The 24405-nt window shown below is 42.3% G+C and overlaps 1 protein-coding gene across 2 annotated transcripts in view; it reads left to right on the top strand.

The window, feature by feature from the left end:
• SDC2 (syndecan 2) overlaps nucleotides 1-19420 on the top strand; it is a 121296-nt gene extending 101876 nt beyond the window's left edge. For both annotated transcript variants that reach the window (XM_052651964.1, XM_052651965.1), the window contains 4 exons: nucleotides 120-231; nucleotides 8074-8210; nucleotides 15744-15879; nucleotides 16997-19420. In XM_052651964.1, the coding sequence (XP_052507924.1) occupies nucleotides 120-231; nucleotides 8074-8210; nucleotides 15744-15879; nucleotides 16997-17160 (549 nt within the window). In that variant the 3' untranslated portion in view covers nucleotides 17161-19420. The remainder of the gene's footprint in view (nucleotides 1-119; nucleotides 232-8073; nucleotides 8211-15743; nucleotides 15880-16996) is intronic.
• The last annotated feature ends 4985 nt before the right edge of the window (nucleotides 19421-24405 follow it).

Here is a 24405-nt window from a genome sequence, read left to right as displayed (position 1 = left end):
AAAGGAACAGGAAAGAGGGACAGGTAGTCACTGAGGTATAAGCCTGAACAGTGAGATGAATGAATAAACTCATTTCCTAATTTCTCACCATCCTGAACCCCCTCTCTCTCCTTTCTCAGCGGGCAGAGCTGACATCTGATAAAGACATGTACCTCGACAACAGCTCCATTGAAGAAGCTTCAGGAGTATATCCTATTGACGATGATGACTATGCTTCTGCATCAGGCTCGGGTAAGGCTAGCTACATCCACACTCATCTCTGATCTCTGTGTTTGTGTATGCATGTGCACTCACACACACACACTCTTACACACACATACACTCACACTCTATTGGAACGTGCTTCAGGGAAGCAAGCAGGAGGCATAACTGTTAAGGGCACGCTCAGTGCCTGGGTGTGAATTCTAGCTCCCAGCTACTTGAGCTGTGACATCTTGGAAACATATTTAATTTGGCTGAACCTCAGTTTCCTCATTTATAGAATGGAAGATGATAATAATCCCTCCCACATAGGGTTGTCATGCATCTTAAGGGGTTGATACATCTGTAACTCTTAGAGATTGCTGCTTGGCGTGTAGTCAGTGTTCTGTCAACATTATCAGAGTGATGTCATGAAAACCACCCTCAAATACTAGTTTCATAAAACTGCCAACCCTACCTTAAAGCTTATAGAGGAGACCGAGAAGAGTTATGCTTTCTTACTACTAGTGTATTGCTCAGAAGTAGGAGGCAATAGCCAAGTAAAATGATTGTACACTGATATCTTCAACTCCTGTGGTGTATCAGTTATCTATTACTTCAGTAATGCCTTGTAACAAACCATCCCAAAGTGTAGTGGCTAAAAACAACAGTCATTTTGCTTAGCTGCTTACTGTTCAGGGTGGCAATCTAGGTGGCCTGACTGGGCTCTTTCCCATGTCAGTGGTCAGCTGCAGGCTGAGTGTGCTCATCTTGCTGGGCTCTGTCATATCTGTGGGTAGCCAGGCAGACGTGGCTCTGGTCACTATGGGCTCTCTTTCTCCAGAAGGCCAGCCATTTGTCCACAGGGAGGAGACAGAGATCCCAAGATAGCAAGTAGGAGTGTGCAAAGGCTCTTGAAGTCAAGGCTTAGAATGGGCACAATTTCACTACCATGTTTGACAGGTCAAAGCCAGTCGTAGGCCCAACCCAGACTCTGCTTCCTAGTGAAGGGAGCCGTAGGGTTGTCACAGTGCAGAGGAAAACACTACAAGAAAGAGAAAAGATTTGATCATTTTGCAATCAATTTCCCATACCTGGGACATATTTCACCTGTGCCAGGATTGGCTCCCAGGAAACTGAGAAAGAGGAGGAGCTTGTGCATGTATTAATGATCAGATCAGGAAGGTGAGGTCAGCAGCATCCTAGGCAAGTCTTATCCAGGATCTTCCTTGATTTGAGTTTCATTTTACATTCAACATTTGGTAAAAGTCTGTGTAGTCAAAGCCATGGTTTTTCCAGTAGTCATGTACAGATGTGAGTGTTAGACCATAAAGAAGGCTGAGCATCAAAGAATTGCTACTTTCAAACCATGGTGCTGAAGACTCTTGGGAGTCCCTTGGATATCAAGGAGATCAAACAAGTCAATTGTAAAGAAAATCAACCCTGAATATTGATGCTGAAGCTGAAGTTCCAGTACTTTGGCCACCTGATGTGAAGAGCCGATTCATTGGAAAAGACCCTGATGCTGGGAAAGATTGAGGGCAGGAGGAGAAGGGGATGACAGAGGATGAGATGGTTGGGTTGGTTCATTGGACCAACTCAATAGACATGAGTTTGAGCAAACTCTGGGAGATAGTGAAGGACAGGGAAGCCTGGTGTGCTGCTGTGCATGGGATTGCAAAGAGTCAGACATGAGTTAGCAACTGAATAAATGCCGAATGTAGATGTCTCACAATCAGATCAGCGTGGGCTTCAGAATAACCCAGAACAAATTAAAATTGTGTCTTTGGGAGAGATCTAGCTATATAAGAATGAGTATCTTAGGTTGGAAAATGCAAGTCTGAGAAAGACAAGAAGAAGGGTTGTGGCCGACCTAGTTAACAGTGAGCTTACAATGCAGTCCTCTTGTAAAAATAGCCCTAGTTATTCTGGGGAGAGTGATATATATCACACACGCAGGATGAGTGTGAAAAGTTGTTCTCTGTAGCCCACAACTCTATTAATATTGTTCGCTCATGGCACCTCTTTTTTTTTGTTAACACCTCAAAAGTGCTTTGTAACTGTCTTCTTCAAAATGTCTCAGGAAATATACCTATACATACATTTTGGTCCTCATTTCACAGATCTTAGAATCTGAGAGTTGTTAGAGACTTGTAGAGGTTGTCCAAGTTATTTTTCTGATTTCTGCTAAGATTGTCCTTAAATTTAATATAAAGAATGCAGATTCAGTCCTGCTCCTCTGGAAGCCCCCCATGTCCCCCATCCAGATGAAAGGAGATTGAAATGGTAGTTTGAAATCCTGAACCACTCATCAGACAGATCGAGCTCAGACTTAAATGTGGGCCCACATTGCCTCTGCCTCGGCTGCAACCTTGGGCAGATCATTGCTGCAAAGAAGTGTATCGTTCTGGATTTTGGAAACCTCCTTGCACTATACTGGGGATGTTGATTTTCAGCTTAAAGGTAGCAGAAGATATAACTAAAATTTGTAAAGCCCTTATTACATATTTACTGCATGTCAGACACTGTTCCTAGTCTTATAACATCTCTATAAAGACAGATTCTGTTACCTCTGTTTTTCACATGGAAAAATCTAAGGCCTGAGGAGATTGAATAGCTTGCCTCAGATCACACTGTTTAAGGGAAATGGAGCTGGGATAGGGGCTAGGGAGCCGGGCTTGGGAGTGTGTTCTCTTCACTCCTTTGCTCTACTGCCTCCCTGTGTCCTGAAACCCCACTCTAGAATGGGGAGACCCTGCCTCGGTGATGCACAGTCCTTGGTGGAAACTGGGGTCTCCTGGGTTTTGGCCAGTGTTCCCTCTGTTCTCAGTGCTGTCATGCTGTTCAGTAGAGGAGCACAGGGCCTGCAGGAATGTCCCAAGACCCAGAGGGTACCTCCCAGGGGAGAAGATATATCATCCTCTTACTATACATGTGGACTCAGGGGTGGGCATTGACAGACATGAAAACTTCAACCATCCACTTAAACGTTTCATGGACATTCACTGTGTGCCAGATGCTTGACCATATTCTTTGGACACACAGAGATGAAAAACTAGGTCTCTGTACTCAAGGAACCAACAGTCAGATGAGAAAAATGTAGAAATGAGAAAAAATATAATTGTTACACCATGTCATGGATGATATAGCATAAGAAGGTGCTATACAACAAAAGTGTAAGAGCTAAAAGCAGAGTTCTGGATAAAGGTGGCGGATTGAAGGTATATACCTTCCAATACCCAGCTAAACTGCCCGTAAACGAATTGGGCCTAAACTTGTGAAGACAAATGGAACTGTATAGGAGCCAAAGGCCACAGTGTTCTGAAAGCTGGGAGGCAGATGGGCTTGTAGTAACAGACTTGGCAGGCGTGAGAAAGCTGAGTTAGCCAGCTGTGGGGTGCAGACGGGGGCAGGGATGGGAGAGCAAAGAAGCAAACTAATTTACACGGCAGAGTCCCCACAGGGCCCTAGAATTCACACCACTAGATGGAGGGTGAAGATGATACCGAACTCAGGATGACTGACTGAAAGTTTATGAACTAAGTAGATTTCCCACCTGAAACTATCACAACATTGTTAATCAACTATACTTCAGTACACAATAAAGAGTTAAAAAAAAGAAAGTAAGTGGATTCCCTAATTCCTTCCCATCAGAATGCAGCAAAGAGATTGATGCTCCCGATCTGAGAAGAAAACTGGAGGTTTGTTATCTGGAGAGGAAAAACAGAGGGGTCTTTGGACTGGAAATGTATCAGGCACATTTGGGGATGGGGGCCCCACATTGAAAACAGGGAGAGCAAGTTCTTAGATTAATGCTTAGGTTAATGCAGAGATTTTCCCAGTTGTCTCCTCCCAGTCAGTTCCCAGAACTTGGCCTTCACCCTCTCTAGGGACTTGAACCAACTCAAAGGAAATAAGTCTAAAATACTGACATTGGCATTTAACAGACTTCTGTGTGCTCAGAGTTTCTAGTCAGCTGCTCAACCTTTCCCTCTTAAATATGAGAAGACAACCAAGGCTCCCTGGACATTTATAGGAGAGCTGTAAATGTCTGAAAGATCAAGACCTTCCTATACCTCCAAATTGGAAGAGAACAGAAACTCACAGTGAGAACTTAGGGAAAAACTTATTAAATTTGGAGAGATAAGGTGCTTTAATGTTGAAACAAGAAGAGGATACTATAAAAAAAGAACATTGTGAGAGTGCAAGAGTCCTTGGAAAGTGAAACTGTCATGTCAGAAATGAGCAACTCATTAGGAAATGAGATGATATGCAGATTATTTATTCAACTCATTCAACTAGTGTTTAATAATGACCTATAACATGGGGAAATAGACATCATTCTAGGTGCTAGGGACACTTTAGTAAATAAAATCTAACGATGCTTTCTCTGATGAAATAATCTTATTTATTCCTTCCTATATTCTCTATTTCCCAATTTCATCTGTGAAAAAAAATGCATTATATTTTTAAAAGATTTATTTCTTCAGGAAGTAGAAGAAAATGTTATTTTTTTTTTTAAAGAAGAGACTCAGTGAACAGTGGAAGCAGATTAAAATAGTTCCATGATGGAGAAAGAGGGGATGACACTGATTTTAGGAATGAGAGTTTAAGCAGGAGAGTTTCCAAGGTGGAAACAGGCTTTGGGCTCAAGGCTAAGCTGTTTCAGGCACAGAGGACAGTGAGAGCTGAAAGTCAGGGGTGAAGGGGATGTGATCAATGGGGTTCCCAGATTTCTGGTTTGGGCAAGAGGGTCAATCTTTTTAATAAAGATGATAAATGCAGTGGAAGAGCCACCTGAGGTGGGTCACTCATCTAATTTAAGAAGTGCTAACTTGAGAGAATTTTCTACTTTATAAAATCTCTTCTTTCACAACAAATTCTCCAAACTCCTAATTTGGCGATTCGTATTTGTAACTATTGTAAGCCAAGAGTCTCGAAAACCCTTAATTGAAAATTTTTCCTTTCTCATTGAATTTTTTTCCTAAGAAGCAAATCAGTCATATTATGTATAAAATTTTGATGGAAAATCAGGGAAGCTGATATGAGAGAGCAATGTATTTGGACCCATCATTATTAATGACTTACATTTACGTAACATTTTATGTACACAGAATGCTTTCAAATATATATATATAATGTTTGCACCTCTGAGAATTAGTTGTTAGCTCCATTTTACTGATGAAGAAACTAACTCAAGCATTATTTGTCCAAGGTCACAGAGATAATAAATGCCAGAACAAGTACTAAGTTTGTTTAATGCCAAATCCCATATTTATTTCAATATACTCTTCACCATTTTTTTTCTGAATAATGAGTGTACATGCTGGAGGGAAATCAATATATTAAAATATTTTAAATGAGTCATATTCATAGCTTTGCACTTTTCCTAGTATCTTACCTCATATTTTTTGAACTGCTTGTTATTTTAACATGATTCCATGCAGAATCTGGGGCTATTCATCATTTCTTCCTGTCTGAGGAAGCAGGTTAGTTTGAGTTACAGACTTTGAATTTTTTAAGTTGTTACAAGTTTGACAAATGATCAACTTAAAAAGAATGTTGTATTTGAATGTGAACAATTCTCAAATGTTATTTTTGTAAAAAGGCAAAATGAACAAACAAAAAGACATAGTGCCAGTTGGAAGTCAGTGATTAGTCCTTACCGCACAGATACTGGGCCAGCCCCTGGAGGTGTTGGGATTTTGTTAGACACTCTTGTGGGGAGCCAATCAAATGCAATCCCTCAGCCATGGGAAGCTTGTGATAAGTGCAGTCTTAGGGTAAGACAGGTGGTGCTAAATAAGCAGGTGATGAAGACTCTAATGTGGAAGGAAGCCCTTCTCCAAGGAATGACATTTGTGCTAACGTCTAGAGGTGAGGTTTAGAAATTAACTAGGCAGAGACTTCTGGCCGAAGATCAGGGGACCACAGCTGGAGTCTAGGGGATAACAGGATAAATGATGCTGAAGGAAACTGAAAGAAAGGTAGGCCAGGACCAGACTACACAAGAAGAGGTGGCGGCATTTCATATTCACCTTGAGAGCAGTGGCGTGCCACTGGTACAGTTTTAAACAGGAGAGTGATGGGGTTGCAGCCCGTCTGTGCACAGAGGACTGGAAGGAAATGAGGAAGAAGGGAGGTATGGTGATTATGGAAAGACTGGATGGCGATGGAAGCCCGGGAACCCTAGAAAGGTGTCAAGAGAGGAGACGTAAAAAGAAGGTAAAATCCATAGAACTGGGTATAGGTTCAGTGTGGTGGTGAGGAAGAGGGGAGGGAGCCAGAGCTGTGATTTACAGGAACGAAAGGTTCCACTCACTGCCAGATAACATGAGGAGAAAAGACTGCCTTTGTAGAGGGACAGGCAGGGAAATCATGAGTTCTAGTTTTTAAAAATTTTATTGACGTGTAGTTGATTTATAATATCGTATTCATTTCTGCTGTATGACAGTGATTCAGTTGTGTATATTTTTTCAATATTCTTTTCCATTATGGTTTATCACAGGATATTGAATATAGCTCCCTGTGTTATGCAATATGACTTTGTTGTTTATACATTCTATGTATGATAATTTGCATCTGTTAATCCCAAACCTCCAATCCTTCCCTCCTTACCTCCTCTCCCCTGGCAACCACAGGTCTGTTTCATGAGTTCTATTTGAACATGACCGAGATGTATTTACTACCTTTGAGTCATTCAAGTGAAAATGCCAAGTAGGCTGGTGGATATGTAGGTCTAAATTTTGGAGGAGTGGTAGAAGGGAACCACTTGGGTTAGTTTGGGTTTCATTTGTATTTAGATGTAACAGAAGCCATGGGTGAGAGAGAAAGTGTACAGTAAGGTGCAGCCTAGGGCTCAGCCTTAAGGAACTTTTCATATTTTGTGTCCAGGTAGAAGACAATGAATCTGCAAAGGAGACTTAGAAATAGCCAGAGAGGTGAGAGGAAAGCCAAGAAGTCAGAGTCATAGAAACCCAAAGGTAGTGCATCAGAAAGGAGGTGAGAGTTGACAAGCGTCCAGTAATACTAGGAGGTTCAATTAGATGAGGACCACTCTGGAAAATGCCACTGGATACGGTGCGTGAAGGGGAATGGTGACCTTAAGAAAACAGTGCCAGCAGTGTGATGACCAGGAACAGTCGACTAGAGGGAGTAGAGCAGAGAGTGGAATAGGTGGTGTGGGAAGGAGCTGGTGAGTCTGCACAACCCCACTGAGAAAGTCTGGCTATAAATGGGGCAGGAAGTGCAGCAGCTCACCCACATACAGGGTCGGTGTTCCCTTTTTGTTGTTGTTGTAATGGAAAATGGAAAATATAGCATGTTTCAGCATCAAAGGGAAGCAATCTCTTGAGGAGGGGAGACTGAACACACAAGCAAAAGAAGGGCTACTTGACGGTCTTCCCTGGTGGTCCAGCAGTGAAGAATCCACCTTGCAACGCAGGGGACATCAGTTCGATCCCTGATTGGGGAACTAAGACCCCACGTGCCATGGAGCTGCTAAACCCAGGCACTGCAACCAGAGAGCCCGGGTGCACCAACTGCTGAGCCCACAGGCCACTCCTGGAGAGTCTGTGTGCCACAATGAAACATCCCTCATGCCACAACTAAGACCTGATGCAGCCAAATAAATAAATTGTTTTTAAAAGGGCTACTCGAGAACATTCGGGATAATAATAATATAGAAAAAAACTCCAGACTCCCCACAGATCCACTTTGAAGTCACTTCTTCAAACTCTGAAGACTGCAGGAAGGTTTATGCTAAGTTCCTGAGGAGCAGGTATTGTGAAAAAACATGGCTCTGTCATCATCAACTTTAGACCATGTAGCCTGAAACTGTAGAATTCTGTGTCGTGACTCATGTGCTTAGCTCATCTTTGCTTATTCTTCCAGGAGCTGATGAGGATGGAGAGAGTCCAGAGCTGACCACGTCTCGGCCCATTCCAAAGATACCGTTCACTAGTACTGCTCCGAGAGTGGAAACCACAACGCTGAGCAAGATACAGGACAAGATCCCTGCTCAGACAAAGGTGTGTTTTATTTCACATTGCGTCATCAGGTTATGGTCAATGTGCCTTTTAAAAAAATTGTACAGAATGTTCCTTTTAAGAGGCACCTTTTAAAACTGTGTAAGGACAACTGGTCTTTTCATTATATTGTAAATGGCTCCTCCTTACTCTTCATGATCGTTTTGACATTTGCCACTTACTGCTTTTTTTGTTGTTGTTAAATAGGCTGTGTTTTTCAAAGCAGTTTTAGGTTCATAGCAGAATTGAGTGGGAAGCACAGAGAGTTCCTGTATACCACCTGCCCTCACACACGTTCAATTGCCCCCCCCCCCCCCCCATCAACATCCTGTGACAGAGAGGTACACTTGTTACAACTGATGAATCCACATTCAGTTCAGTTCAGTGACTCAGTTGTGTCCAACTCTTTGTGACCCCATGGATTACAGCACGCCAGGCTTCCCTGTCCATCACCAACTCCTGGAGTTTACTCAAACTCATGTCCATCACGTCAGTGATGCCATCCAACCATCTCATCCTCTGTCGTCCCCTTCTCTTCCCACCTTTGATCTTTCCCAGCATCAGGGTCTTTTCCAATGAGTTGGTTCTTTGCATCAGATGGCCAAGGTATTGGAATTTCAGCTTCAGCATCAGTCCTTCCAATGAACATTCAGGACTGATTTCCATTAGGATGGACTGGTTGGATCTCCTTGCAGTCCAAGGGACTCTCAAGAGTCTGCTCCAACACCACAGCTCAAAAGCATCAATTCTTCAGCGCTCAGCTTTCTTTACAGTCTAACCCTCACATCCATACATGACTACTGGAAAAACCATAGCTTTGACTAGACGGACCTTTGTTGGTAAAATAATGTCTCTGCTTTTTCATATGCTGTCTAGGTTTGTCATAGCTTTTCTTCCAAGGAGGAAGAATCTACATTGGCTGGTCATAATCTCCTAGAGTCCAGAGTTTAATTTAGGGTTTGCTCACTGTGATGTATTACCTTGTATGGGTTCTGACACATTTCTAATGGGCATTTTTCCACCATTAGTGTAGCCTACAGAATAACTGCACTGTCCTAAAAGTCCTCTCTCCCATACATGTTTGTTCCTCCTGCCCTCCCAGCCCCTGGAAACCACTGATTTCTTTTTACTATCTCCGTAGTTTGTGCCTTTCCAAAATGTTGCATAGTTAGAATCATGTAGTATGTAGTCTTTTCCGATTGGCTTCTTTCACTTAGTAATATGCATTTACAGTTCCGCCATGTCTTTTCATAGCCTAATGGCTAATTCTACCCATTATTTTTATCACCCGGGCCTAGCTTATAAACAAATCTTTTTTACAGGGTGCTTTTTCTTAAGGAACTCACAGCCCAGTTAGGAAGCACAACCTTTTCAGTTTATGTGACGTACATTAGGAAAATTTGTTTTTATTCCATAAAGAATTGGTTGTGAGTTAAAACCATTGTAAACTTTACATCTGCTGAAATAGCTTATGGACTAAGAAGACTCCAGGTACTTAATCTCAGTAAGTATTTTCCCAAAGTCTTTTCAGGCCCACCACCAGTGGCATGTAAACTTCAGCTCTTCCAGTGATAATGATGAATGTGGGTACATATCTATATTCATTTTGAGAGCTGTCTTATTAAGAAATAAGATCTTTGGTCTTAAAACAGAGCAAAGGTTTCTAATGGAAACTAGGGGACTGGTGATTTTGGCTTTATTAGCATGGTATTGCAGTTAGCTGACCAGCTACTACTAGGTAAGCTTCTTACGTTGGAAAATGCATGCTACAGTCTGAAGAAGGCTGAAGTTTCAAATCCTGCTGTTGTTGTTCAGTTGCTCAGTCATGTCTGACTCTTTGCTTCCCCATGCACTGCAGCACGCCAGGCCTCCCTGTCCCTTCACCATCTCCCAGATCTTGCTCAAACTCATGTCCATTGAATCAGTAATGCTATCCAACCACCTAATCTTCTGTCGTCCCCTTCTTTTCCTGCCTTCAATCTTTCCCACATCAGGGTCTTTTCTAATGAGTCTGCTCTTTGTATCAGGTGGCTAAACTATTGGAGTTTCAGCCTCAGCATCAGTCCTTCAAATGAATATCCAGGGTTTATTTCCTTTAGGGTTGACTGGCTTGATCTCCTTGAAGTCTAAGGGACTCTCAAGAATCTTCTCCAATACCACAGTTTGAAAGTATCAGTTCTTCGGCCCTCACCCTTCATGGTCCAACTCTCACATCCATACGTGACTACTGAAAAAACCATGGCTTTGACTAAACGGACCTTTGTTGGCAAAGTAATGTCTCAAGTCCTAGATCTGGTCAAGTGTCTTAGCTTCTCTGACCCATTTCTTTTGGGTCCTTGGGAAGATTAAATGTGAGGGCATGCAGCATGGCACCTGAGACTCAGTAAGCACTCTGTAAGCCTTCATGGAAGTCGGTTAGAGCAGTAGAGACTGGGGCAGTTCCCCAAGGGAAAGTGTGGAGTAGTTGCGGCAGGAGACTGCAGACAGTGGAGGATAGCATGCTGCTTAGGAGAGCCTGGAATCACAAGTGTCCCTGCTTGGTGCTCACCCGTCTGTTGGTTACAAATGAGATGCTGCCAAGGTTTAACAGCAGACAGGACGTGGAAGACTGTGTCATGAAGGTAGGGACAGGCTGTCTCCGGAGTGAGAAGTGCCCCCTCTGCAGGTAGGACTGCACATGGGCTTCCAGCCCAATGACGCTCCTCCCTTTCCCACATTGCACTTGTTCTTCCCCTTCCCACAGTGCACTTCTTCCCCTTCCCACAGTGCACTTCTTCCCCTTCCCACAGTGCACTTGTTCTTCCCTTCCCCCGCTAACCTCCTGCCCACGCCACTCCCCACACAAGCACATAGGCTGGGGAGGAACAGGGCTGGCTAGGTTTCTTCAGATGTGGAGCAGCCAGGACAGTCCTCTCCAGCCTGGAGTGCCCTCTGTTGGGTGGAGAAGGGCCTGTTTCCGTTAGCGGTAGACGAACTCCACAGGCCAGGCACTAGAAGGAGGAGCTGTGAGCCGTGAGGCAGACCCATCTGGCTCCCTGCATGGTAGCTGCTCCAGAAATGGATTCTGTAGAATGAATGAAAAGAAAAAGGGAGAAGAGAAGTGAAAAGCAACAGGTGCAGCTGAGGGTAGGTCATCCGGGGTGGCCGCTGAAAGATGCGTCTGACTCCACTGCACGTATATGTGACCAGTTGTCGTGACTGAATCCCCTGAGGTCAGGAACCATTAGGACTCACTAGCTTGAGACACGGAGAAGGCAATGGCACCCCACTCCAGTACTCTTGCCTGGAAAATCCCATGGACGGAGGAGCCTGGTAGGCTGCAGTCCATGGGATCGGGAAGAGTCGGACATGACTGACCGACTTCACTTTCACTTTTCACTTTCATATATTGGAGAAGGAAATGGCAACCCACTCCAGTGTTCTTGCCTGGAGAATCCCAGGGACAGCGGAGCCTGGTGGGCTGCTGTCTATGGGGTAGCATAGAGTCGGACACGACTGAAGTGACTTAGCAGCAGCAGCAGCTTGAGACAAGAAACTCAGTTTTGGCTTCTTGTGGTAGAGTTTTTATCTTCAGGAAAACCTTATTTGACATAGAGCTGTGTGGTCAGTTGACAACAATAGGTTGAAAATTGATGTAAGTTTTAAAAAATTGACTTTAAGGGAGTAATTGTGTTAGATTGAAATAAAAAAGATAGCTGTTTGGCAAATGAGCTCAGAAATGAAGGACCCCAAAACATTTTAATGTGTTCTTGGTATCGTTTGTTTTTGATGTAGTAATAATAAAAGTTCATCCATTTGTGGGAGATTTATTGAGTGCTACTCATTGTGTCGAACACTTTTTGCAGTACTTATCATGATAATGATAATATTAGTGATTAAATTTTCTATTTTGTAATTACATGGCACAGTTAAATTAAACATTGCCTTTCGGATACCATTAATACAGACTTTGCTTTTGATTGGGGGCGTCACAGTGGCATTGATGTCACTGTTATAGATATTCTGTCCAGTTTGTTGTAAATTTATGTGACTAAAATAAAAAGAATACAGGTATCTGTTCAAGCAGAGCATTGCTCGTAACCTTTTACTCCGTTACATTTTCATGGTATCCAAAGAACCAGACATAGTTATGACAGATCTTTAATTGACCTCATCTAATCATCTATGCTGCCTTTTCATAATTTCACTTTGCACATGTATATGAGAGTCCAAGAATTTCAGATTAGTTCTGTACTATAGAAAGTATTCTTATTAGTCAAACTCTTCCTTTCATACAGTGAAACTTGTAAATTTAAAGAGTAACTGTTCCATCCAGAGCACTTAGAAGCTTGTGCACTCATTCCTGTGAGTAGTGTGGTAGCCCCAGTTCTGTGGAGACCTCCTGTCCCCCAACCTGCAGACCCCCTGAAATGCAGGCTCATTCCTGGCTGTTGGATCAGAAGCTGAGTAAAATGGAAATGTTAACTCTCTCAAAGGATTTTAGGGACTGAAAAGACCTGAGGGGAACTCATGTGATCTGTCATATAAATGAGACAAAGATAACATGGATGAATTAAATTCCATCTCTAATGTCACAGTAGCTACTTACCTTCACCTCATTCACCACCAGAACTCACTTCTTCTTTCCCTCATCACAAGCCTGGGTATCAACCTCCTTGAGTTTTCTCTTCCCTTTCCTAACGCTCCCTTAACTGCTAATGAGCAGTGAAAAGTCTCCTAGATGAGAATCCAGATAATTCATTTTCTCATCTATTGAGTTGTCTGTCCTTCTACCAGGCATCCAATTAACGATGGGCTTTCCATGAGAAGAATGGAGGAATTGAGGCAGAATACTGTCAATGAGCTTTTCTCTTTGCTTTCCCTCGGTACAGGAAAGCCAGGGGAGACCTTATTTTCTTCTCTCACAATAATGTCGCTGCTGCTGCTAAGTTGCTTCAGTCGTGTCCGACTCTGTGCGATCCCATGGACAGCAGCCCACCAGGCTTCCCTGTCCCTGGGATTCTCCAGGCAAGAATACTGGAGTGGGTTGCCATTGCCTTCTCCAATGCATGAAAGTGAAATGTGAAAGTGAAAGTGAAGTCGTGTCCGACTCTTCATGACCCCATGGACCGCAGCCTACCCGGCTCCTCCATCCATGGGATTTTCCAGGCAAGAGTACTGGAGCAGGGTGCCATTGCATTCTCCACACAATAATGTAGAGAATAGTGAAATTTGGAGTGCATGTTGTATGGCAGTGAAATGATCATTTTCCTGTAGCCTCTGCTTTTTGTAAGTCATGGCAGGTTGAGGGTTAAGTCAGTACAGGGTTTTCGTGTGGCTTAGGAAAATGAGACAGGCATTCTTTATCGTGCTTTATTATACGTCATCTTCAGTGGAAACCAGTCTAGTGCTCTGTCCACTGAGGCAAGGCCCACTGACCTGGAGCTCAGATGGATACACCTAGTGATCCTTCTTGGAAACACTGATGACCTTAAGGCACCCCAGAAAGGTGAGGTCCCTATGCTTTTTAACCCTCTAGGCTAAGTAGCTAGTGGCCGTATTGGATGAATGCTGGCCTTCAAAAAGCCATCAGGCATTTAACTGGGCCGCAGCTTAGAATCCTAATGAAGATGGTTGGCTGCTCTTAGGAAGAGTAGTAAAGCTAAAAAATATTTTTGTCTACAGTACGAGACCAGTGGAATTTGACAGTGTTTTTCGTCAGTAGTGTTGGCCAACAAGAACTTGAGCCTGATAGAGAAGAAACAACTCATTTGAACTGTGCTTATCTAATTCAGTGGTTCTCAAACTGTAGAATTATCTGGAGAACTTTAAATAAGTACCAACAATAAGCAGTGCCAGTTTTACTCAGTCCAGAACAATGAAACAGTCTCTAGTGGTGGTCTTTTATATATATATGTTTTTTTTTCTTTAATTTTTCAGGTGATTTCAGATTTCATTGTAATCTTAGGTCATTTGTACACAATGGCCAACATTGGTGCTGAAGGTTAGAAAGCCAACAGATGATTTATGTGATGGTATAAAGGGCTATAAAGTGTTCAGGGGTTTTTGAGAGCTGGAAGATCAGGGCTTTGTGAAGGACAAATGGACAATGAAAGAAATGAAAATTTTGTATTGGAGTTAGAAGTATATGAACCAAGGCACAGATGTTAGGAATCAGTTTTGGTAAGTAAGTGGTAATAGAGATGGCTTTTCAGGGCTTCCTACTGGAGATTAAGCAGTGGCCTTGGGAGATGGATTGGAAGCCACCCAACGCATGCTGTTGGGTATGATGTGGTAAAGACCTAGATAAGGCCTCAGGAATGAGAATCCATGGAAGACACTGAATTTGAAGGAATGGTGAAAGGCAAATTGAAAGGACTATATCTATATATATCTATATCTATCTATCTATCTATCTATATATACACATATACACACACATATATATATGATATATGAGGTATCACTTAGTCATGTCTACCTCTTTGCGACCCTGTGGACTGTAGCCAGGCAGGCTCCTGTGTCCATGGAATTCTTCAGGCAGGAATACTGGAGTACGTTGCCTTGCCCTCTTTCAGGAGATCTTCCCAACCCAGGGATTGAATCCAGGTCTCCCACATGGCAGGCAGATTTTTTACCATCTGAGCCACCACCAGGCAAGCCCATTGAAAGGACTGTGACATACCAAAAGATATAACTTGAAATGTGCCAAAATAACTTTTGGGGCCCAAGAGAATAGTAGTTCCTATTGATGAAAATGGGGAGGGGGTCAATCTGTTATGATGGTACAGCCAAGGATGAGGGTCCTGTAGGGTGCTGGTGGGTAGGAATAATGCTGCCTGGAGGTGAGATGGTGAGAACTGGAGAATACTCAAGAAACTGAGAATGCCCTTCACTGGACAGATAGAAAAAGTGAGGCCCAGAAAAATAGTGGATCAGGGCCACACAGGAGCTCTTTACAGAACCCAGGCCCCCCTGAAGTCTAGATTCTAATCCAGGGTGTGGTGAAGGTGTAAGAGTGAATAAATAGTGAGGATCATTACAGATGAAGCCTGTTGGCTGTGCCCCACAGAGCAGGCAGAGCCCTGGGAGAACACTCAGGGAGAATGCCTGCAGGGAAGCTGCCATCGCAGTACCCCAGGTCGCAGAAAGGTGATGAAGGAGTGAGTTGAATTGGGTAATGTTGTTGGGTTGGAGCAGCCAGAAGGGGATGGTGGCCGGAAGACTGAAGAGTGGTAAGAAGGCTAGAGATCCTTGTGAAATGTCAGCTTAGAGAATAACCATGCCATTAGGGTTATTGCAAAACTCCGTAAGTTGTCCATCTTGCCTATACATGTGATGGGTGTTGTATAAAACCATGAACAATGCAGGTCCACCATAGGACTCACCCATTGGTATACACATCACACAAAGGGATTATTTCATTTATTTTATAAACCCAGTGTTTGAAAAAAAAAAAAAAAACTTGGGAAAGTACTTACTATTTCTTTCTTCCAGCACATTAAAAGATTTTTATAATCTTCCTTTTCTTTCCTTTTTTTTTTTTGCCTATACCAGTCACCTGAAGAAATTGATAAGGAAAAAGTTCACCTCCCTGACTCAGAAAGGAAAATGGACCCAGCTGAAGAGGATACAAATGTATATACTGAGAAGCACTCAGACAATCTGTTTAAACGAACAGAAGTCCTGGCAGGTCAGTAGCCCGGTGGAGGGTCCTTAAATAGGCTTCTGTTTGTCTGAGTGATGTTCAGAAGTATCAGCGGAGTTTGCCGGATGTTACCTTACTACTGAAAACCATCTTGAGCGCCTGTCTCATTTCAGAGCGAGTGAGGCAAGGGTTAGGCAGAGGTTGTCTCTGTTTTCTGTCAGCTCTCTCAACCTACCCCTTGGCCTGCCATTTGAGTTGGGGTGGGGAGAGGCAAGAAGAAAGTTAAGGCCTAAATTGGTCTAGAACAACTGGGTGTCAAGTATGGCAGAATGTGAAGCTCGGTCAGGCTTGATACAAGACCTCCTGATCTCAAGATAAATTTAAGAGATGAGAAGGTTCTTTATGGAGAGGGCCGTTGATACAGTGTCTACGGCACAGAAGGATGTTGTCTCTAATCATAAATAAAGTATTAACCTTTGATTTTAAAGGGGAAGATTTGCAAGATATTACAACACAGTCCTTTTTAAAAATTTTTATTTTATTGAAGTCTATTTGATTTACAACGTTGTGTTAGTTTCTGATGTACAGCAAAGTGATTCAGTTATAGATATAATAGTTTACATCTGCTAATCCCAAGCTCCCATTCTAGCCCTCCCCCACCCGCACCCCTCCCTTAGCAACCACAGATCTGACCTCTACCTTTGTAGAACACTTGATCCTTGAGAGGAAAGTCCCAAATCCAAAATGACAAAGGAAATTTGCATGCTTTTTTTCACAGTTCCCTTTGCGAAATTTAAGTCAGTTATATCATGTTTTGTGTTTTCATTGAAAAAGCAATTAGAAGATTAGATTACAAAAATGTGAATGCTGAAAAGGCTTAAGAGTTTTAATGTATGGAACTAGTTGAGGTCACAGCCAGATTTTTTCTTATTGAGGCTTTTGGGTGATATTATTAATACTAATCAAAGGAAGTATTATACCTCTTGAAGAATGTCAGCTTTGCTTAATTACCTGGTTGCTTCACTGAATCCAGTTTTTTTTTAGTTTTGGGGTTTTCAAATTAAGCTTTTTATGAAAGTGTCGATAAATTGGCCTTAACAAAGCTAATTTCTACCATCCTTGAATCTCTTCTATAAGTAATCTTCCTTTTGGTGTGTTTCAGCTGTCATTGCTGGCGGAGTTATCGGCTTTCTCTTTGCAATTTTCCTTATCCTGCTGTTGGTGTATCGCATGAGAAAGAAGGATGAAGGAAGTTATGACCTTGGAGAACGCAAACCATCCAGTGCTGCTTATCAGAAGGCACCTACTAAGGAGTTTTATGCGTGAAAACTCCCATTTAGTGTCTCTATTTATGAGATCACTGAACTTTTAAAAATAAAGCTTTTGCATAGAATAATGAAGATCTTTGTTTTTTGTTTGTTTGTTTTTTTCATTAAAGAGCCATTCTGGCACTTTAATGATAAAAATCCCATTGTATTTAAATCTTTTCATGTATTTCTTTAGAACAACATAAAATTCAAACTTAACATCTGCAGTGTTCTGTGAATAGCAGTGGCAAAATATTATGTTATAAAAATGCTCAATGTACATGGAATCAGTTTAAATTTCTATGCGCAAATATGAAAAGAGTGTTTTTATCCGATGGTTCGAAGATGAAAGCTATTTCATTTGTGTCAGCATGTCTCAGAGTGACCTTATCAAGTTGGTCTTACTTTGTTAATTTATCTGTTGTTCCCCTCTACTCTGCTCGCCCTTGAAAACGAAACAAAACTCTATGCCTTTTGTAGCTGTTACGGTGCAATTTGTCTTTGGGTAATTCAGATAATGGTAATTTAGTGTATATGTGATTTTCAAATATGTAAACTTTAACCTCCACTTTGTATAAATTTTTAAGTGTCAGACTATCCATTTTACACTTGCTTTATTTTTCATTACCTGTAGCTTCAGGCAGATTTGCAACAGCAAATTAATGTGTAAAATTGGATTATCACCACAAAACTGTTTAGTCATGTCTATCCATTCAGATCTTCTTTTGAGAGGATTTGATGTGAGTTACTGACAAGCCTCAGTAAACCCAAAGATGCTAACAGTATTTTGAGAAGTTGCTGCAGATTCCTTTGGCCACTGTATTTGCTAATTTCTTGCGATTTGAAGGTACGAGTAGGGACTTAAGGAAAAAATCAGTTTTTGTTCTTACAAATGCATTTAAGTTGTAAACGTCTTTTTAAGCCTTTGAAGTGCCTATGATTCTATGTAACTCGTTGCAGACTGGTGTTAATGAGTATATATAACAGTTAAAAAAAAAGTTGGTATTTTATAAGCACAGACAATTCTAATGGTAACTTTTGTAGTCTTACAAATAGACGTAAATTGTAATTTGGGAATATAAAAACTACTGAATAAATCATGTGGCCTAATATTGAAAATGTCACTGTTATAAATTTTGTACATTTTCGATCAAATGTACACTTCCCCTTTGCTAACGACCGTCTGCTCTCAAGGATGTTGTGGGTTTGATTTCTGAGTGTTCCACAGTGTCTGTAAATCAAAACCAAAGAGCTCATTTGATGAGGCTGTGTATTATCAGATTCGCTTCTGAATTGGCCAGAGGAAATCTGAATGTATCATCCTGTGTGTGTTTGGATGTAGATATTGGAAGGCTGCCAGGGAGGGAATTGTGAGTTTCACAACCTCTATAGAGATAGCTGATGGCAATATTGAGATGGATACCTGCTCTGGCAAATAACTTTTAGGACTATAATTTCCAAAGAACTAAAGAGGGCTTTCCTGATGTCAGTATCTATGGTTTAGTCCTCTGGATTGTTTTACCTTTGAAACTGTGCTCCGAATCTCTCCTGAAGTTTAACCGAAGAAGTAATAGATGGAATACCATAGTTCACACTATGGGGAAGAAGAGTCCCTCAGGGAGGTTCTAGGTGTTAAAAGGAGGGCTTCACTGCTTAGGAATGAGGTTGCCAGAGAGCAGTGATGCCTAAGGAAGAGATGGAAATGGGAGGGTACCCTGGTGCCCTGGCTGGGGACTTCCTTCTAACTGAACATTTCCTTTTTCTGTTTTACCACCAATTTTGTTTTAAAGTGTGAGCTGCCAAAGTTGGAAGAAGACAGCAAAAATAGCAACCTTTCCAACATATAATTTGCTTTTAACGAAGTATGAATACTTGCTTCATTTGGAGAACATTCCCTGGAATTGCCACAGAACTCAAAAAAAAAAAAAAAAAAAAAATTGATGCAGCACTCAGAACAGTGTTTACTTAAATTCTTAATGGCCTTAATTCTCAAAGTCCTGTCCCATCACTTACAGAATCAGTCTACTGCAGAGTGATTAAAAGGAAGTGATAGCACTTTCTAAAGCTGCACAATGTCCCTCGGTTATGGAGGTTATGAGTGTAGTGGGTATACCTCTAACTGTGCAAAGCATAGCAAAGTTCAGTTTGTAGAATATTAACTGCTTGGAATATTCATGTCAGGAAAAGGGAATTTCTGGCAAATATTTTGTCACTGCTGTAAAGCAAAATATTTGTTAAAGTGCCAAAATAAAGTCTGTCATGCTGAAAGTAAAAAATCATTGTATAGACTGACATCCAGTTTTCTTCAACTCTACGTTTTCTGCTCAGTTTTTGTTTTTTGGTTTTTTTAAGATTCAGTAAATACTACTATGAAAACTGTTAGTAATGATTACCAAGTCCAGGAAAATTTTGGTAAAATATAAATATTAAAGCCAATGTGAAAATTTCCTGTTTCCTTAACCACATCTAAATGATTTCCTGTGTGTGAATATGGCTTTCTTTGAGAAGCTTGCAGTATTCAAACTGTCCCATTTGGAGCATATGTGGGTAATGGTATGAGCTCATTTTTAAAAAAGTTTCACCTGCAACTGCCTAGTACCTGAACTTCAGGATTAGGACATTGTTAATAAAGTTGAATTTAGGTTAGACAAGATTATAGAAATTACCATCTATTAACATGAAACTTAATACTTTCAGCTCAGATGTTTAAGGAATTATATTTTGGTAATTTTTTTTTTGCAAGTAAAAGACAATATACACTTCCTTATTAAGAATATAGCCTGTTTGTCTAGGGTCTAGGAGACAGCTAAATAAGGAGAACAAAGTTAATTTACCTTGGTTGCCCTAAAAAACTAAAGGGTACAGTAACTTTGTAGTTTTTAGGAATTTATTTCTTCAATATCTCAGATATTTTGAAACCGTAAGGAAAATTTTTAAGTGAGGAGCAAAAATACAAAACAAAAAATATTGCAGGATTAATTTTATAATCCTACATGTGTGCTCAGTTGTGTCTGACTCTGCAACCCTTTGGATTGTAGCCTGCCAGGCTCCTCTGTCCATGGGGATTTTTCAGGCAAGAATACTGGAGTGGGTTGCCATTTCCTTCTCCAGGGGATCTTCCTGACCCAGAGATGGAACCCACATCTCCTGCATTGCAGGCAGATTCTTTACTGTTGAGCTATCAGGGAAGCCCTAATTTTACAGTAAGGATATTCTTTACAGCTTTATTATAATTATATAATGAAATGCTTGGAAAAGTGTATTAAAATGTATTTGGTTTTAAAAGGCAATGACTAAGAAAACGACCTCTAACTTGAGTTTTTTAAATTCTAAGCCTCTGGCAGACAACAGTGAGACCCTCAGAGGTTTCCAATTAAAATAAATCAAGCCAGCTGATAAATAGATTTATCTAAGTAATCACTAAGGTTTTCTTCAATGCCCAAAGAGATCCAATCAGTCCATTCTGAAGGAGATCAGCCCTGGGATTTTTTTGGAAGGAATGATGCTGAAGCTGAAACTCCAGTACTTTGGACACCTCATGCGAAGAGTTGACTCACTGGAAAAGACTCTGATGCTGGGAGGGATTGGGGGCAGGAGGAGAAGGGGACGACAGAGGATGAGATGGCTGGATAGCATCATGAACTCGATGGACATGAGTCTGAGTGAACTCTGGGAGATGGTGATGGACAGGGAGGCCTGGCGTGCTGCGATTCATGGGGTTGCAAAGAGTCGGACACGGCTGAGCGACTGAACTGAACTGAACTGAATATTTTATGACCGTAGTGAAATCAGAGGTTTGTTCATTTCTGGGGAATTAGACTTAGTTGGCATTGGAAACTTGAAAAAGGATAAAACAGCTATCTGCCATTATCGGTTGAGTCACTTAGTCATGTCCATCTCTTTGCGACCCCATGGACTGCAGCACGTCAGTCTTCCCTGTCTTTTACCAACTTCCAGAGCTTGCTCAAACTCATGTCCATTGAGGCCATCCAACCATCTCATCCTCTGTCGGCCCCTTCTGCTCCTGCCCTCAATCTTTCCCAGCATCAGGGTCTTTTCCAATGAGTCAGTTCTTCGCATCAGATGGCCAAAGAATTGAAGTTTCAGCTTAAGCGTTAGTCCTTCCAATGAATATTCAGAATTGATTTCCTTAAGAATTGACTGGTTTGATCTCCTTGCAGTCCATGGGACTTTCAAGAGTCTTCTCCAACACCACAATTCAAAAGCATCAATTCTTCAGCGTTCAGCTTTCTTTATCGTCCAACTCTCACATCCATACATGACTACTGGAAAAACCATAGCTTTGACTAGAGGGACCTTTGTTGGCAAAGTAACGTTTCGGCCATATAGAATTGATAAAACAGAATCAGAATGAATTTTGTTCCACTCTGTCTCCTAACTCTGGGCAACTTCACTCTTATTTATGGTTCTAGGATTTCATTCCTTTTTGTTTATCTGCTGCATATGGTCTTTAGCAGAGCTTTTTCTGACCAAGAAATCGTGGTGACTGTGGGAAAATTGGTTTCCTGTGAATTAGCTGGAAGGGTGTAACCTGAGCAACTGTCCTAACCCATAAATAGCAGAGTGAAGCTTTAGGCTTTGGTGCTTCAGATGTGCTGAGTGCAAGACTCATTCATTCCAATTGCCTCAACAAAATAGCACACATAAGCCACAAATGCTATGTGCAAGGCATTGGAGGTTTAATCAACAGATATTTGCCTAGTGACTTGTCCTGGGCTCCTTCCTAGAAGCTGGGGGTATAGTGGTGAACTAGGTAAATAGAAATCCTTCTCTCATGGAGTTTGGAGAGAGCTGCATAAGAGAAACAAAATTCATGGATAAAATCAACAAGTAGAAATGATCACTTGGTGGTAGTATTTCCACAATGGACCTGACACAGGCTGATGTAAGGGACTGAGGGCTTATTTCAGCCCAGGTGGACTAGGAATGCTGTGGTCACCATCTCAAAGTCTCAGCAGCTTAAAACAGGAAACCTGGTGCTCATGCCACAAGCCCATGGGTTGGCAGAGAGAGCGACTCTGAACAGTCGTCATCTTCACTCCAGGCCTCGGGCCAGTGGAGGAGCCATGATCTGGAACACTGCCAGTCTCGTGGCGGAAGAAAAGTCATGGTGAAACACACAGTGGCTCTTGGGCATCCCCTCAGTGGCAATGTGTATCACTTCACCCATGTTTCATTGGGCAAAGCAAATCACATGGCCACAACCAACTCCCCAGGTGCAGAGAAGTACAGTCCCACTCTGTGCCCCTAAGGACAGAGGTGGGCTATTTGCGAACAGCTGTAATCACTACCACCTGGTCAGGAACGCTCTCCAGGAGAGTAGGGCCTGAATGATATGGAGCCAAACGTGCTCACGTTAGGATGGACATCCAGGCTGTGGGATGCCTTTCAGAGGGACGGGGCTCGGCAAGTTGGAGGCACAGTGAGAAGGCCAGCGGTGCCTGAGCAAGTGCACAGGTGTAGAAGAGGTGGGATAAGAGTGCTGAGATGCGTAACTGCCTCCCGCTTAGTCTCCTTTCTTCCACCTTTGGTCCCTTCTATTTCAGTTCCCGTGAAGAATCTAGGCTGGTCTCTTTACGATATAAATTATTTATGTCACTTCCTTCAGTGGCTCCTGTGTTATTGAGGATAACATCCTAACTCCTTACATTTGCCCTCCAGATCTTTAGGAACTGAACCCTGGACAATGGATGTAAGGAGACAGGGCGGAGGCTGGGTGGGTGGGTAACCATGGCCAGTTCAGAGGTCATGATCGTTACCTAGCAGAGAAATGATGGTGGCTTGGCCTAAGGGGGTAATAGTGGAGACTCAGAAGCCTGGAGAGGGACTACTGGGGAGGTGGAATCAATGGCTTTTGCTAAAAGATTGGAAGGAACAGAGAGGAAACAAAGGAATAAGAGGTCACTCATATTTTTGACTGAGCTGGGTGATCCGCATTTTGAGAAGGAGAGACTATCAGGGGGAATTGGCTGTTAAAACAAGATCTCTTTGGACCATGTTAAGTTAGAACTGTTAGACACCCACGTGGAAGTGTCTGGTGAACAACTGAATGTAAGAATCTGGAGCCCAGAGAAGGGGTCTGAGCTGGAGATGTAAATTTAGCAGCAGTGTCCATTATTGCCTGTTTGTACTCTGACTCACTTCCTTCTCTTCCCTGCTCTGCTCTGCATGGAAATTGGAGTGGGGGTGACCCATGCAAGCTATGTCCCCCAAATTTCCCTGCCAACTGACTTCTGAGAAAGTCTGACCAGTGTTGGCAGAAGGCTAAAGATCAAGAGGAAGGGAAAAGCCAGCGTACTTTCCCCTCTCCTTGCTTTGAGCAGCATCTCCAGCTTTAATGCATCTCCTCTATTGTTTGGATTCCACTGGTCTGACTCTCCTCGGAGTACCACCCCCCTGCCACCCCCACACTGTTCCCAAACTCTCGTAAACCCCACTTTGCCCTCCTTGTCTCTCCAGCCTCAAGAGGGTCACAGCTTCCTGCTGTTGCTATTCTCTGGGTTATCTGATTCTCCCCGGTTTGCCCGCACAGCTTTTCCAATGTCTTTGTCAGTAATTCCCTGGATTAAATTCCGTCTGTTTTGTTACCCCGCAGGGGTTCTTTTTTCCTTCCTGGCCCCCGACTGATGACGCTGGAGTGAGCGGCATGCAGACGGTGGTACTAAAGCCATGGGACTAGATGAGATCATTGGACAGGTGGACAGTGGAGCGGGAGGAAGGCCCTAGGCCTGCCTACTCACACAGTCCTTTGCAGATGAGCCACTGCCAGATTCGCTCTAGAGCTGGTCACAGGACTGGATTTTCCTTTCGGCAGATGCTTAGCAGGAAATCCCCATAATGCTTGATAGGGTGCTCGTTTTTGAGCACATTAATAAGCATGTTAAAGTATCTGCTTCTACCAGGTCATTAATAACATACACGATGGACTGTTGTTAAAACTGAAAAAAGTCATGGGGAGGTAGTAAGAATTATCTGAATATTCAGGAAATATCTCTGTCTTCTGTGTTTACAATAGGAAAATACCAGTACACTAAACAGTAATTCTGCTTGTAACCTTGTCCTGGGATCGTTGAAAGCAGAGCTTTATTTGTTTCTTAATTACATTCTGCTCAGGTAAATACCAGAGTAATCTGGCATTTCCTCTGCCCAGACCAATTGCAACAAAAACTGATAAAGATGGTGCAAAATGTAGATGAGTTTGGCTGCCTGTCAGACCCAGAACTTGGAGGTTAGGGAAGATTTC

The sequence above is a fragment of the Budorcas taxicolor genome, chromosome 14 (assembly GCF_023091745.1).
Source record: "Budorcas taxicolor isolate Tak-1 chromosome 14, Takin1.1, whole genome shotgun sequence".
In the NCBI taxonomy this organism is placed as follows: Eukaryota; Metazoa; Chordata; class Mammalia; order Artiodactyla; family Bovidae; genus Budorcas; species Budorcas taxicolor.
Note: the sequence above shows the minus strand (reverse complement) of the source record. Positions and strands in the feature narration are given on the sequence as shown.